Source organism: Esox lucius, chromosome 10, assembly GCF_011004845.1.
Source record: "Esox lucius isolate fEsoLuc1 chromosome 10, fEsoLuc1.pri, whole genome shotgun sequence".
NCBI lineage: Eukaryota > Metazoa > Chordata > Actinopteri > Esociformes > Esocidae > Esox > Esox lucius.
Genome location: NC_047578.1, coordinates 15,498,156 through 15,513,697, shown reverse-complemented (window position 1 = coordinate 15,513,697; position 15,542 = coordinate 15,498,156). Strand labels below are relative to the sequence as shown.

The 15,542-nt window shown below is 42.9% G+C and overlaps 1 protein-coding gene across 3 annotated transcripts in view; it reads right to left on the bottom strand.

The window, feature by feature from the left end:
* col22a1 (collagen, type XXII, alpha 1) overlaps positions 1-15,542 on the bottom strand; it is a 47,779-nt gene that overhangs the window by 18,408 nt on the left and 13,829 nt on the right. The window contains exons 5-23 of one of the 3 annotated variants that reach the window (XM_010873587.3): positions 14,578-14,689; positions 14,249-14,372; positions 13,782-14,057; positions 13,547-13,627; positions 13,077-13,196; positions 12,858-12,902; positions 12,678-12,740; positions 12,313-12,351; positions 10,573-10,626; positions 10,062-10,115; positions 9,901-9,954; positions 7,005-7,058; positions 6,827-6,871; positions 5,284-5,337; positions 5,122-5,175; positions 4,486-4,521; positions 4,324-4,353; positions 3,953-4,006; positions 3,768-3,821 (exon numbers count right to left, since the gene is read on the bottom strand). In XM_010873587.3, the coding sequence (XP_010871889.2) occupies positions 3,768-3,821; positions 3,953-4,006; positions 4,324-4,353; positions 4,486-4,521; positions 5,122-5,175; positions 5,284-5,337; positions 6,827-6,871; positions 7,005-7,058; positions 9,901-9,954; positions 10,062-10,115; positions 10,573-10,626; positions 12,313-12,351; positions 12,678-12,740; positions 12,858-12,902; positions 13,077-13,196; positions 13,547-13,627; positions 13,782-14,057; positions 14,249-14,372; positions 14,578-14,689 (1,403 nt within the window). The remainder of the gene's footprint in view (positions 1-3,767; positions 3,822-3,952; positions 4,007-4,323; positions 4,354-4,485; positions 4,522-5,121; positions 5,176-5,283; positions 5,338-6,826; positions 6,872-7,004; positions 7,059-9,900; positions 9,955-10,061; positions 10,116-10,572; positions 10,627-12,312; positions 12,352-12,677; positions 12,741-12,857; positions 12,903-13,076; positions 13,197-13,546; positions 13,628-13,781; positions 14,058-14,248; positions 14,373-14,577; positions 14,690-15,542) is intronic. The other 2 variants (XM_020049984.2, XM_020049985.2) reach the window with 2 other exon arrangements.

The following is a 15,542-nucleotide window of genomic DNA, read 5'->3' as shown; positions in this document are numbered from 1 at the left end:
CTTTCAACTTTGATGACAGATATACAGTGGGGAGAAGTATTTGATACACTGCCGATTTTGCAGGTTTTCCTACTTACAAATAATGTAGAAGTCTGTAATTTTTATCATAGGTACACTTCAACTGTGAGAGACGGAATCTAAAACAAAAATCCAGAAAATCACATTGTATGATTTTTAAATAATTAATTTGCATTTTATTGTATTTGATCACCTACCAACCAGTAAGAATTCCGGCTCTCACAGACCTGTTAGTTTTACTTTAAGAAGCACTCCTGTTCTCCACTCATTACCTGTATTAACTGCACCTGTTTGAACTCGTTACCTGTATAAAAGGCGCCTGTCCATACACTCAATCAAACAGACTCCAACCACTCCACAATGGCCAAGACCAGAGAGCTGTGTAAGGACATCAGGGATAAAATGGTAGACATGCCCAAGGCTGGGATGGGCTACAGGACAATAGGCTAACAGCTTGGTGAGAAGGCAACAAGCGCAATTATTAGAAAATGGAAGAGGTTCAAGTTGACGGTCAGTCTCCCTCGGTCTGGGGCTCAATGCAAGATCTCACCTCGTGGGGCATCAATGATCATGAGGAAGGTGAGGGATCATCCCAGAACTACACGGCAGGACCTGGTCAATGACCTGAAGAGAGCTGGGACCACAGTCTCAAAGAAAACCCTTAGTAACACACTACGCTGTCATGGATTAAAATCCTGCAGCACACGCACGGTCCCCCTGCTCAAGCCAGCGCATGTCCAGGCCCATCTGAAGTTTGCCAATGACCATCTGGATGATCCAGAGGAGGAATGGGAGAAGGTCATGTAGTCTGATGAGGCAAAAATAGAGGTTTTTGGTCTAAACTCCACTCGCCGTGTTTGGAGGAAAACGAAGGATGAGTACAACCCCAAGAACACCATCCCAACCGTGAAGCATGGAGGTGTAAACATCATTCTTTGGGGATGCTTTTCTGCAAAGGGGACAGGACGACTGCATCGTATTGAGGGGAGGATGGATGGGGCCAAGTATCGCGAGATCTTGGCCAACAACCTCCTTCCCTCAGTAAGAGCATTGAAAATGGGTCGTGGATGGGTCTTCCAGCATGACAACGACCCGAACCACACAGCCAGGGCAACTAAGGAGTGGCTCAATAAGAAGCATCTCAAGGTCCTGGAGTGGCCTAGCCAGTCTCCAGACCCGAACCCAATAGAAAATCTTTGGAGGGAGATGAAAGTTTGTATTGCCCAGCGACAGCCCTGAAACCTGAAGGATCCGGAGAAGGTCTGTATGGAGGAGGGGGCCAAAATCCCTGCTGCAGTGTGTGCAAACCTGATCAACAACTACAGGAAACGTATGATCTCTGTAATTGCAAACAAAGGTTTCTGTACCAAATATTGAGTTCTGCTTTTCTGATGTATCAAATACTTATGTCATACAATAAAATGCAAATTAATTACTTAAAAATCATACAATGTGATTTTCTGGATTTTTATTTTTGATTCCGTCACTCACAGTTGAAGAGTACCTATGATAATAATTCTACATGCTTTGTAAGTGGGAAAGTGTATCAAGTACTTGTACTCCCCACTGTAGGTTGCTAGGAGATATGCACAGAATATGGGTGGGAGCATTTTGGTAGAGTACACAATGTTAATTTATTTCTAATATGGTCATACATATACTGTATATTACAATGTAAGAGAAAAAAACAAGAAAAGAAAAGAGAGAAAATATATACAATATAACAATTCAAATTTTAAGTTAAAAAATAAATAAAGGTAAAAATAAAAATCACGTCAGTAAGATTGTTTCCAGAATTTCCTTCTTGTAATTTTTTGTTAAACATGAAACACCGCCAAGACAAAATATATACATTCCAATGCTTGCAGGTGGAACCATTCCAAGTAAAACCCAGCATTGAACCAAAACATAGGATGAAAAGAATGCAAAAGTAATCTCCTTGGAAAAAATAAATTTTCAAGGAAACTTCCCAAGTGAAACCATGTATCTTTCTCACTTATAGGCCAAATATCTAATTTCACAAAAATGATTAACTAACGTATTTATTGTAGAAAATTATGGATAATTGCTTTGGTCATTGTCTTTCATGGCATAAAGTGGAATTACTGTACACTGTACTGGGGTGGGTCTCTAAAACCTCTGCTGTACCCCTCTGCCAAGTGATATGCTGCCACCTGCAGGACAGTTTAACGCACTGCATCCTGGTTCACCTCAGTCCAACCTCTGTGACTGATAGGACATACAATCTGGGTGGGCGGACAATTCTTTGAGGCGAGTCAGTTGACTGACGACGGCTGCGGTGCGGACAAGGAGCCAGGAAAGGTCCGCTACACGTCTGGTTGATCTGACCAGTGCTATCAGCCATACCGGCCACGCCAGTACCATTAAAACAGCAGGTATCCCTCAGTGGCTTCACGTCCTCCAGATACACACAGACACATGCAGACAGTTCATAGGCTTAGACTATAGGCCCCCGTACCACAACAGCGGAAAGACAACTAACAGTTAGAGCACATGGCGGTGTAGTTAAGTGCTTCAAGCCACGGAAGAACAGACAAACGGGTAATGGAGAAAAAAAGGTTGAGCTGTGACTGACTGTTCTGATGCCCTGAACAGAACTAACCAATTGATCTACCTCACAGGGTTTGTGGACAGGCAGGGCTTTAAAGCTTCACCGTCACTCTAAAAACAAAGTATTCCTTGCAGGATCTTTTAGGGGTTCTTAAATGGAAACCTCTGAAAGTTCACTTAAGAACCCTTTCGAATGGCTCTGTCTGAGGAGCGGTTTAGGGTTGATTCGAGGGGTAGGTTATTTGATCGGTTATTTGAGGAACAATTAAAAGGAGTTTTTTTTTTTTTTTTAAACAAAGCATTTTCACATGAAAAACGCCCTGTCATGCATTGCATTTAAATGCACGGCCGTCATGGTATTCCCAGGCCGTTCTTCATAACGCCACCGTGACAGAGCTCATTTTGTCATTTCCAGCTAGTGTTACTTCCTACTGCTTTCGCCAGAAGGTCTGACTGTGTGAATCAGTCCAATTAGTCACTCGTCATTGCAAAGTTCATTGTTTCCTTTCTGTCTCTGTTATGGCCTATGTAGTGTTCCTGGGGTGGAACTGCTGACAGGTCTAAAACGGTGAGGGGGGGAAAAAAAGCATTGGAAGTCATTAGATAAGTGTCTAGTGAATTATTCAAATGTACTCTAAGTAAATTGGGTAATGTGACTGTTGAAAGTTGTGAGGTGCAGTATATGATTACAGTATCTGGTTGCACCACACGCGAGGCAGCTGTTAAGTTGTTCATGAACACGACTGATATATCCAGGGAGTTGTGCAAAAAAAGACCACACGGACGACTTCTATGGAGCCCAGCAATGACTTGTAATATCATCATAAGCATTTAAATGAGAACATAATAGCAGTATATCTTGTTAGTATATTTCAACAGGGATGTTATGGATCATAAACCTTTAGCACCATCCTTGTTTCCGGGAGAAAGTAACTTTAACAGTCCCTCTGGAAAACACAGAGGCATCCAACAGCTTTTTACTGCTGTGATACAGATTACTGAGCATTGCCAATAACAAGTAACTATGACTACTGTGCTTTGGTACAGACGAAACACCTCTGAGAAGCATGCAGTGGAAGTGTGGAACTGTGATTCTGAGAGTATGTGGAGGAACTTACGGCTAATGCCACGTTTAATGCCAATTCTGTAATCACACATAATAAATGATGGAGTCTTACCCGTTGGCCAAACTCTCCAGGTTCGCCAGGTAAACCAATTTGACCAGGACCACCCTGGGGGGAAAAGTGTGTGTAATGGTTCACCTAGCTTTGACTGGTAAGATTATTAAGCTACTGTAGTAGAAAAGTTTATATGTCATTTACAAACTATGCAGAAACGTGTGCAAAGAAAGTTTGTATCTTACAGGAGGTCCTGGGGGGCCTACGGGCCCTTGAGGGCCAGGAGCTCCTGGAGGTCCCTGGAACAGAGAACGAACAACAACAACACAAATTTGAATCCAGGAGAAATCTTTAACTCAAGAATCATCTCTAGCCTTTCAGGACCCTAAGTGAGATTTGTTTGGAGGACCTTCAGCTCGATGCAAAAAATTTTTCTTTTTAAACTAATGATGTACCAACCAAATGTAGACTCTGTACTTTGTGTGTTCTAATATTTTTACTCTATCATTACAGAAGAAGACTTGGTAATACTTTTGACAGTACTGAGGTCTCAGACCTAAGAACAAAATACAGAACAGAAAAGTTCAAGCTACAAATAAGACACTGATGTACTCACAGCCTCTCCTTTCAAGCCTTCTTTTTGAACCTGTGAAAAAACAAAATGTTTAGCTCAAAACATATTTATCCAGGACAAAAAACCGCAATCCACATCAACTTTGAGTATGTTTTTACTATCCATGCTAGTGAAGCATACAGTACATGATATAGTATGACATACCACATCCCCAGGCATTCCAGCAGGACCCATCTCTCCCTGCAACATGGTGAAAACAGACAGGAACTGAAGTCAGCTCTTTAATAAATAATGCGTGGGGTATTATTTCAGATGACACAAAAGAAACAATCATTTATGGGATGTAGTGTGTTGCATGAACATTTCATGCACCGCTTGAGGCAACACTAAGGATCATTGTAAGTGTGTGTGTGTGTGTGTGTGTGTGTGTGTGTGTGTTCCTATAAAGATTTACACATCCAGTAATTACAGACAGCCGAATCCAGTGTGCTATCATATAAGACAGACAGAGGGGTGGGCCTTTGATGGGAAAAGAGGTGGAGAACAGAGGAATGTCTGGAAAAACACAGAGCAACTTGTGAGACTATGCTAACTAATGATTTAGGCAGAAAAAAACAAACATGTTAATGTTCATCATAAGTGGTTATACTGTTATATATTATAATGATCAAAGAAACAATCTATGCCACAGCAATACATCTATATCAGAGTAGCGGAGTTGAACGTTCTTTAATGATCAGGCCACAAGTTGAACGTTCTTCAATGATCTCTGGGGGAAATGTTGATTTTGTGTTGATCTTGTGTTTTGTATTACGATGTTTGATAGAGAGGAGACCATACCTTATCCCCTTTCACTCCTCCTGGACCAGGTGCCCCCATCGTTCCTGTCAAACCCTGGACAGGAAGTTCATAACTGAGACCACTAGTGAAATAAACACCCACATCTTCCTCTTTTGTAAACATATTTATTCTACTGAAAAACATTCAAAGTTGACAACTCACATCTTTTCCAGGAACACCAGGTTTTCCAGGGAATCCAGCAATGCCCGTTTCGCCCTAAGATGCAATGAACAATTTTCAATGCAAAATAGAAAGCGTCTTCAGGATTTCCAAATCAATACTTCTGTCCTCTGTCTGATAACAATTCTCCACATGGTTCTGTTCTCTGTAAACAGAATGACTGACTGTCTGGCTGAATGACTGCTATTACATGACAGCTCAGAACGACCGAAAACACAACCATCATCATCATCATTATCATCATGATGGTGTGTCTACTGAACCCCACTGTTAAGACTTCAGAACCTGCTACTCGACGCTGTTTTTCAAATCTGCTACAGTGCATGGCTTCGATCAGGGTTGATGACGAGAAGTCATAAGGTAAATCTATTTGCTGTACAGTATACTGTTCATCATTTTCCGCTTGTGCTGACAGCCTTGACTATAGAGGACATGCAAAGACATTCTGTCTACACGACAGACACGAATGTCAACAAACAATGTTGAAACAGTCACTCATTTTATGCATGTGATATGAAATGTAGTCCTGCAAAATTCCTGGTGCATTTGTGGTTTTCCCAAAATCCGTTTGGAGGATTTGCTGAATCGAAGGTAATAAGAAGAACATACTTATACTCCAACCAGGATGTCTGGAAAAGCAGTGAATCTACTGACATTTCCCAGAATACCCATACGTAGGTAGCATGTTTCATTGTCGTTGCCAGTTAGTCATGTGAATCATCTCATACTCTTGTTGTCTGCACATCATTCTGATTTTACCCCAGACATATCTTTACACTTCCCAGCAAAACTCCTGTTTTTTCACATCATCACCCGAAGCCAGGGACAATCTGTATCCAAAAAGTCCAATAACAAACACAGCCCACAGCCATCACTTAACACATTTCATGAAGTCCAGTATGTTGGGGGACACACTACGTTATTTTGTGCACTACACCCTTAAAATGATGATAGACGTCACACATCTTGGTCAATTGTTGTCACTAGCAGTGACAGCCTAAAGATCAAGAAGCATCTAAAGTTGAGCGGAGGTTTAAGCACTACCACAGGTAGGTAGCTAGTCCTAAACATGTAGCATATTTAATATCTGCCTCATCATGCCCCAGGACAGGACGTGTGGAAAGCGCATCAAGGAAGCCAGTCCACATCTGCTTAAACCATTATTCCCCTCCAGGGCAGAATCCTATGGGATGAAGGTCTTTAGGCCTTCCCAGAATCCTATGGGACGAAGGTATTTAGGCCTTCCCAGAATCACTGACTGAACCATTAAATAGGAAGAATCTGTCACCAGTGAAAATGAGATTACTTCTTGGTATTGGCATACAGTACACAATTGTACATTTCCGCTAGGCGTGTCCGCCTCTGCTGTTTTCTCAGTCTCTGGGTTAACCAAACCTGGCAGTGCTTTCTATTCTCAACTCTTTACATGCATTTATATTTGATTTCTTTAACCAGTCATGCTTGTGATGACCTCTGATACTTAGTGATCATTTGAATCAAATATAATTCATGTAATAATACTTACCCTTAATCCTGCTGATCCTTTATCTCCTTTCAAACCTTTCTCCCCCTAACATAGCACAACACAGACATACAGTAACACCCAAAGAAGCTTTAGAAAAACCAAAGGCGTGCCTATGAAAATTATTGATGAATCAGGCTTATATGTACAGTATAAATATTTTACTGAAGATTCTACTCACACTGACACCTTTGGGTCCAGGTGAACCAGGAAATCCAGAGTCTCCTTGAATTCCCTGGAGGAACAAGAAGTTTGACTCCTTTAAGAGGGGGGAAAAGGCTTAGGAATGCTTCAGCTTCATTAGATGCTGGACACAGTGGACCTTTGTTGATTTTTCAATAGTTGATCTAAATACACCAGGAAAAAGCATAATATATAGCAAATAAAAAAACCTTGAAAGAGCGTGACCCTGTAACACTGAATTACATGCTTTTACTCACACTTTGGCTGCTTCCTTCCTAGGTAGAGTAATTGCTCCCTATAGAGGCTAGCAGAGGTAGCTTTCCATTGCACTTTGACCTCACTCTCCCCATCTTGCCTCATAACAGAGGTTGGGGTTCCCCCGGAGGGTTATAATGCTAACAGGTGTTGTTGCGATTTGGGGTGTGCTTTAAACTCCACCGGATGTTTACTGGGAATCTATGCCAACCGAGTCAACTTTCAAAGTTCGACCAACCCTCCCCGCCACAGACATATGGACTTTCACTCCTCTTGAATCACTCTCTATGGAGGCTTATGTGACATTTAAAGGATTTCAGACTCTTTCCTCTCAGCCTAAATATAAAGAGATACATAATATAATGTAAATGTAAAAGGATACATAACACTTCCAGACAGTCATTATTGGGTGAGAAATAGTTTTTTCTTAAAATATACTTGTTGACAATAAGGCATTTGGCCTTTTCACTAACCAAATTGAAATATTCCTCTGTTCTGTCAACAGGGGGCAGTCTCTCCTGCAGAGCGGAGACCTCTGGCTGGGAATTTGTGCTGAGATGTCACACAGCACACAGGCCAAACCTGAGTTAGTATTCTACATTTCACTCTCCCTCCCCTCACTCTCTCTTTCCCACCCTCCCTCTGGCTCACCCTCCCTCTGGCTCACCCTCCCTCCCTCCCTCCCTCTGGCTCACCCTCTCTCCCTCCCTCCCTCCCTCCATCTGTCAGCCAACCAAGTCACATGAGATCGATAACAAGCAGAGGTAATTGTCCATCAAACGTCTAAACGCCCACTAACATTCAGAACACAAAGAACAAGCCTGTCTTTGATAGAAGATAAAGTAGACAGAACCAAAATAAAACTTTGCTGCCTTCCTTCTTTAACTTCACAAGCCACAAATCTTCCAAGGCAGCATAAAACTGCCTCCTTCAAAGAGGAGACTGCCTGCAGTGTCATGAGATGAATTACCAAAATTGACACCAAAAATGCGTCTTTAATAATGTGTCGGTCCACCACAACCTACCCGACAGCTTGACTGCACATTGGTATTAGGTTCTACAAGAGTCAGGAGCACAACTATTCTTATTTGGCAGACTCCATCTAATGCTGTCTCAGACGAGACCCCCCAGACTCCAACAACTGTTCCTTCAGAGTTCAATTACTCCCACTTTTCTTGGTGAAATACCAGCAAGGTGAGTGGTAATCTTCCCTCTTTTTCAACATCACAAAGATTTCCTATTTAAACCGTGTTAGACAAATAATTGGGGAACTGGAACTGGACAGCATTTTATTTGTATTATTACAATACTATAATTGTCTTTATTATTTTATCCCAGTTTTACATTTCTGGTGTCAATTGCACAAAGATTAATACTCATACTATTTGTTAAACCTACACTGACCCTGGAATTAACACCAGGATGTGGAATTTGAGAGTGTTACAGGATGTCAACACTCACTACGGATCAGGCAACAACATTAAGATGTGACATTTTTTAGATACTCTTGATCAGGAAGTATTTCACTATTGCAGTCATTCTGAATCCAGGGTTTGAGTGATAAATATAGTAGAACTATTGGATATCCTCCAAATGGTATTAATGAACGCATTATGAGCCATTGCTTTAAGACCATAATGCCAAATATGAATGACATTTATATAGAAATCGTGAAACATATGATCAATTATCTCCTGTATGCGTAGTGTTCATTTATCAGTCACTTGGCAAAAATGTTAGAGCTGTGAGTGCAACAACCAGGTATGTGTTACTAACAAAAACCCTGTATTTCTCACATTAGCTTAAAAGGCATCCTGGGCTATATGCATACTATACCTTACAGAATCAACTCTAATAAAGTGTTAAAAACAAATATGATACTGTTAAAATGTCAACACCACTAAAGGTGATAATTAAAAACTTTTTCGGTGAGTCCCACGTGTACACCCAAAAAGTGTTGATTTTGACAACCAGGGTGTAAGACTTCCAGAACTCAGGATTTGCTGTATGCCAAGCCATTCTGCTCAGCACACCACAAGGAGTCGCTAAAGCACGACAAGACAAGACATCCCTGTCTGACATCCACCCGCCAACCCTGGACGATGCTGAGGAAATTCACACCAATCTACACCGAAAAAAAACATTGGTACTGCAAGGAATAGGGAATAGGGCAACAGAGCCCCTTTCCACGTAAAAAAAATTATTACTCAAAGCATGATGGGATATTAACTAAAACCAGGAACCACCCCTATGCGGGAGACGGCACGGTTAACACCCCCTACTCACATGTTCGTTGCAACTGCACAATCAGGACACCTGTTTAACAACTCATCTGACAGATTGCACCCTACATAGTGAAGTGTCACCTTCACTGCCCAGGGGGACTGGAATTTGATCACTAGACCAGAGGTAAGAGTGACCCTCCAACACCAGTCCCAGCAGCATGCGGTCTCCCACTCAGTGACCGACCAGCACACACTGCTTAGCGTCAGATGAAAACCAGCAGCGGGATGCAAGGTAACGTAATGCTGAAGTGTCTCTCATTTGCTCAAATGGAAGCGACCTGCAGGGTACATTGGGTCATTGTGCCATCGGAGAACTATACGGAACCAAGAAGAAGGAATAGAATATTAACCCACCTTTGGTCCCAGTGGTCCAGGAAATCCCTGACTGCCTGGCAGCCCTAATTCACCCTGTCACAACAACACAGAGACATTCAGGAGCTAATTAGCAAACGCATTCCTTTATAATGTAATGGCGTGTTGTTGAATAATATTTGTGTAACATGTTTGTCTCTTACTTTTTCTCCTTTAGAGCCATCACTCCCAGCAAGACCTGCGGCTCCGCTGGTTCCCTGTAAGTGGTTTCAAAACACAATAATCAAACAAGTCGAATTCTTGTATGTGGTTTGTGTGAAAAGTAGAATCTATTAGTATTCACAAACTGGGTGGTTTGAATTCTTAATGCCGATTGGCTGATAGCCATGTGATATGAGACCATATATCTCTAGTATGACATTGTATTTACTGCTCTAATTGCATTGGTAACCGGTTTATAAGGGGTCTTCTACAGGGTTTATGATATATTGCCAATATACCACATCTATGCTCTTTGCCCAGGCACTACAAAATGCGTTGTGCCTATGAATAGCACACAGCTGTGGTGTATTGGCCATATATCACACACCCTAGTGCCTTATTGCTTACTGAGAACATATCAACTTCATGTATGACATTACTGACAGACATGACAAGTACAGCACAGTGGAAAAAGCACCCATATTACAGACAACCCCTTTGGGAGCATCTCACCTTGTCGCCTTTGGATCCCTTTTCTCCGGGTGCACCCTGTTCACCTAAATCACCCTGGAAAGAGGAGAGAGGTGTAAACGTTGGCTGGACACTGGTGATGTAGGGGCAATGGAAGACAGGGGCAAGTTGGTCTGAGACAAGATAGTGTGGTTTATTTCCTGAGCAAAGATTAGTAGGTAACTGTTATTTTGGGGAAAGACAGACAATTATTCACACAAACAGAATACACAAACACTGTACATAAACAAGTCAGGATGACGAGACAGAACAGACAACTTTTGAGCAACGTTGTTGAGTGCCAAAACATGGTAACAGCAGCCAGGTCCTGTTCTCCAAGACCCATAGCGTTTTCAACGAATTGGTCATTGCATTACACAAAGCCAATCTCAACATTGATCCAACCCCAAGTCAACCTCATACTCAAGGAACAATGACTTAGAGAGTTTCTATACTCTTAGCATTGCAGTTTTGGTTTGTGCTCTGATGTCAGTCTTTGTAAATAGGAAACCCTCCAAGGATCATGAAGTCTTAGATGGAACTGAAAAAAATCTGAGTGTTTAATTACATAGCATCACAAAGCCTTCGCCCACAACTGTGACAAGGCTTCACAAACCGCTTTAAATCAAAGGCAAAAGTGTTGCCCTTTCATTAGTCTCAGAGCTTGTATCACTTTGACTTGCGTAAATTTTTCATCAAAAGAGAGTAGCGTTGCAACAAAATATCTTCATCCAACTAATGGCAGGCAGCCTTTGTTGAAAGGACATTCTAGTTCCATGGGAGGGAGCAATTAGAGCATGATGAATTCACTTTCACCACTTTCAACTAAGTGCCAGCAGGTTCATTCTGTCTATACCCCTGGGGGTAGTTGCTTCTGGTTTTGCATTCTATTTGTAAAGATGGCAGAAAGTTGACAGAATTGCAACAAAGCTTATAGTAGAAAAGCATTGCCCAAATATAATAAAACTGAATTCTATTTTCCAGGTTTCGCAGACAAAACTAGATGAGTAGAAGTTCTAGCAGGAGAATGTTAAGCTTCATGCCATAATCACAGCAAACCTCTCGCCTCTCTACAGGGGCAGCTGACAGCACAACAGCATAACAAAGGAGAAGTTAGAAGTGCGGCCTGGCATACCAGTCCACACCTTGGAAATCTTAAGTATTGCCTTCAGGCCTGGGTTCACACAGTATTTGAAATCCTTAAAATACATTGAGAACTTGATTGAGCACGGTGGGAATGGTTTGGTTTCTGAACAATACACCAGGCAATCGGACAAATCCCATTTGACCCCAAGCACAGTGCGGTCTGGACAAGCTGTATACTACATGCCTGGCTTGGGCCGAGGGGGAAATTATAAACCCTGGAGTTTCCTGCTGGCAATGCCACGCTAGGCAGACACGTGTGTGGGTTTAACAGGCCGGAAGAGTGCTTCCATTGGAGCGGGTGGGCGTCAGCGTGGGATTGTCTACTTTGCTGCACTCCTTTTGTGGCTAACAGCCCTGTAATTCTCACTACGACATGTCGGACCAACTCCCAAAGAATGTGTGCTGGTCTGAAAAGGGGTGTTACCTACAGTGCTACTGTGCTTTATCACATGTAATTATGTCTTTGTTGAACGCGTGTCACAGTTGCACAGGGACAGACGTCTTTGTTTGTAGAGGGTTAGGACGTGATGTACATGCACTTTTGTCCAAACGGCATGCCATTTTATTTACTGTACACTGTCATGACCTTGACCTTACCTTCTCACCTCTGTCTCCCTTGACAGATATTACTTTGCCCTGCAAATAATCAATCGACATGGATCAATTATTATCGAGGCTGGAGAGAGAAAGGCAGCAGAAAATAGAAAAGACGGGTGCATGCAACTTGGGATAAGATATACTAAGATAAGTCTAATATCTATGTTAATAGATCAGGAACACGAAATATGCTTTTTTTTATGAAAGATCACGCTATAACTACAGAAGTCAATGGTGAGGAATAAAATCGATATGCTAATATGAACGCTAACTAGGTTTACTGCTAACTATGATCACAATTTTGATCGTTCCACTGTCAAAGCCCCGTAATGGGGATATTAAGTTACACAGTAATGTTTTCATACAGTTTCTCCTTTGGCCCCCTTGAGGCCAGTAGGTCCAATCGCTCCTTTAGCACCGGTTTCACCCTGTAAAAGCAGGCATGTGGCGTTACGAGAATACACCAAGCCCAGAGAACACTGATCCAGGAAATAGGAGTATTGTTGTATCAAGCGAGTTATGGCTCGGGAGAAACATTAGATGACCTTTTCACCCTCAGGACCAGCAACACCAGGTAAACCAGTCTCTCCCTGTGGGTAAGGAACAGTTATCGACATGTTATTTAACCAGGCAGTCACATTAAGGACAGCTGTTTTGCCACGTTAAAAATAACAAAACTTTAGAACCACGCAACACACATTTCCATGGTTGATACCTACAGAGGAGCTATGACCAGTCCACACATCTGTCCCTATGCATCTTACCCTTTCTCCAGCCGGACAGGAGCAGTTCACCGCCTCGGGGCCGATCTTCTGCTCGCTTCCTGCGGGGGTGGGGGTGGGGATCTCCACAGGAGGGGCCTCCGTCACCACCTTCTTGGGGCACTGGAGTGAAAAAACCGAGTCATCGTCCGAAGGTGAACCAGGTAAGCGGGGCAGAGACATGGTTCCGTGTTTTACTGGTCGCATTACAACGGGTGATCAAAAAAGGCCAGGCGACTTTTGGGAAGCAGCGAGGTGTAACCGACAGTCTGTCCTGTGGAGTGGCCCCAGCACACCACAGTGACACGTGGTCGGCTGACTCACTGCAGAGGCCCGTCGCTCTGAGGGGACGAGCGAAAACACTGACTGACAAGTTCCTGGAGTGGCCCGGGCACAGAGCGAGTTGACGTGAAAACACTGACTGACATGGCCCGGGCACAGAGCTCGGTGACGTGTCTAACAGTCTGACTCACTGGTCCAGTGGGCAGATCGCAGCAGGTCTCCAGCTCAGCGTGTTTCGAGTCACAGTAGATCACCATCCTCTGGAGGTCAAACTGCGGGGACAGGCGGTTACAAACGGTTACCATACATCGGCACAAAATCCCAACTCCCGATAGATCTCACCGCGTCCTTCCGCCACATCACACATCCGAGCCCTTTCACCTCCCCGTTGTTAAACCTCAGCCCTGACGACAGCCGGCCACTCACATCGATAGGCACACTGTCATACAGCCTCTTCCCGATCACAGTCTTCCCCTGAATGTCGATGTCCTCCCGGTCCCCGATGGGCAGGGTCTCGATGAGTTTGCAGTCCAGGTACAAAGACACCGCCTTTGCCTCCACGCTCAGAGCGATCTTGTGCCAGTTGCGGTCGAACAGGTTGTCCACGTCATCGTTCTTGAACACGGCTCTCACCGCGTCTTTGGTCAGCCCCACGGCATTGTACTCCACTGCCTTATTCTCACCGTCCAGACGGATGGACACCTGGGCAGCAACAACAGGCGAAGGTCCGTCGAATAAGAATCAAGGAGTGGAACGTGTTACATCATGAAAGACTGATCATATAGGGTACATGTTAAAGGCGGGGAGAAAAGATTCTACTCAATGGCAGTCCTGTGAGCAATAACAAAGTGTGCACTGTTGATAGACCCCCATACATACAAATGATAACCCACCTGTGGAATTCCATATTTGTCAAAGATCTGCCAGAGGTACCAGTCTTCCCTTCTGGAGGTCTTCCTAAATTTGAAAGTCGTCACAAAGGCATATTCATCTGGAAGACCTTGTGGAAACACGTCCCTGGAAAACATCAACGAAAAATAGGGCAGACAATTATTCCATTATCCTCGCTGTAGAAAACATGGATGCCCATGTTGTGTTTTTTGACATATTTAAGCTTGTAATCTGCCATTGAGGGCCATTCACGTGATATTTAGATTGGGCAATCAATGTAAAATGTGCAGCTCAAATACAGTCAACATGCAAATGCAGCAAATGAACTTACTCGGTCTGCTGTACAATGGGCATGGTTCCAAGCCGAACATAAGCACTCTGGCCCTCATCAGTCTTTGACCCTAGTATATCTTCCACTTTGAAATATTCCATCAGGTCAAACCCTGAAACAGACAGAACCAAAAACAATATGATTAACTGGGAGTTGTAGCTGGGTACATACAGTAAGCTGAACGATTGAATAAATGTCTTATTCGGAAGACCACTAGAGGGAGCACAGCACACAATGGCTCCACATGGATGTTCCTCAGGCCTACAGAAATCACCTGCAATAAACCTATAAGATACTGCATGACTTTCACAATGTTTTCTGTTACTTTAAATTGGGATAAATCACAAATTATCAAATATTTCAAACTTCGCAAAATATACTGCATTAGGGCACCTGTTCTGGTTAAGCGTTCTAAGCCGCTGACTCCAGTACTAACATTTTGGTGTGGACATCAGTTCAAAACCCTCCAGCAGCTATTTCACCACACCTTTCCTTCTACATTTCTTCCCTGTCCTACCTAATAAATTAAAAGACAAAAAAATGATAAAGGAGTGGGGCTGGCTCACTGGCTGTAATATGTGTGGTATTGGAAGTTACTTTTAGCAACCCACACTAAAACAAAGCAATGATCACTCAAAATGCCAAACCTTTATTACGCCCTAAAGTGGTAGACTAAAATTGGGTGCTCCACCATGTCACCATTTGAAGAAAGTTACAGAAAGAAGAAAATCCTATCTGCAGTGGTTACCCACTAATTGACCACTAAAGCACTGTAGCTATTTAAACTTTTTTTTGACTAAAACCTCCCATACTGGTTTAGGCGTGGGGTGTCCTACAATTCAGCAATACTATTGAAGAAGCGGCAAAATGCAATGGGGCTATCACACAATGATCATTAAAATAATACATATGACAAAAAAGAACAGTATTTTTCACAAGGTGGCTCTGCAATTGAGATGAGTCTG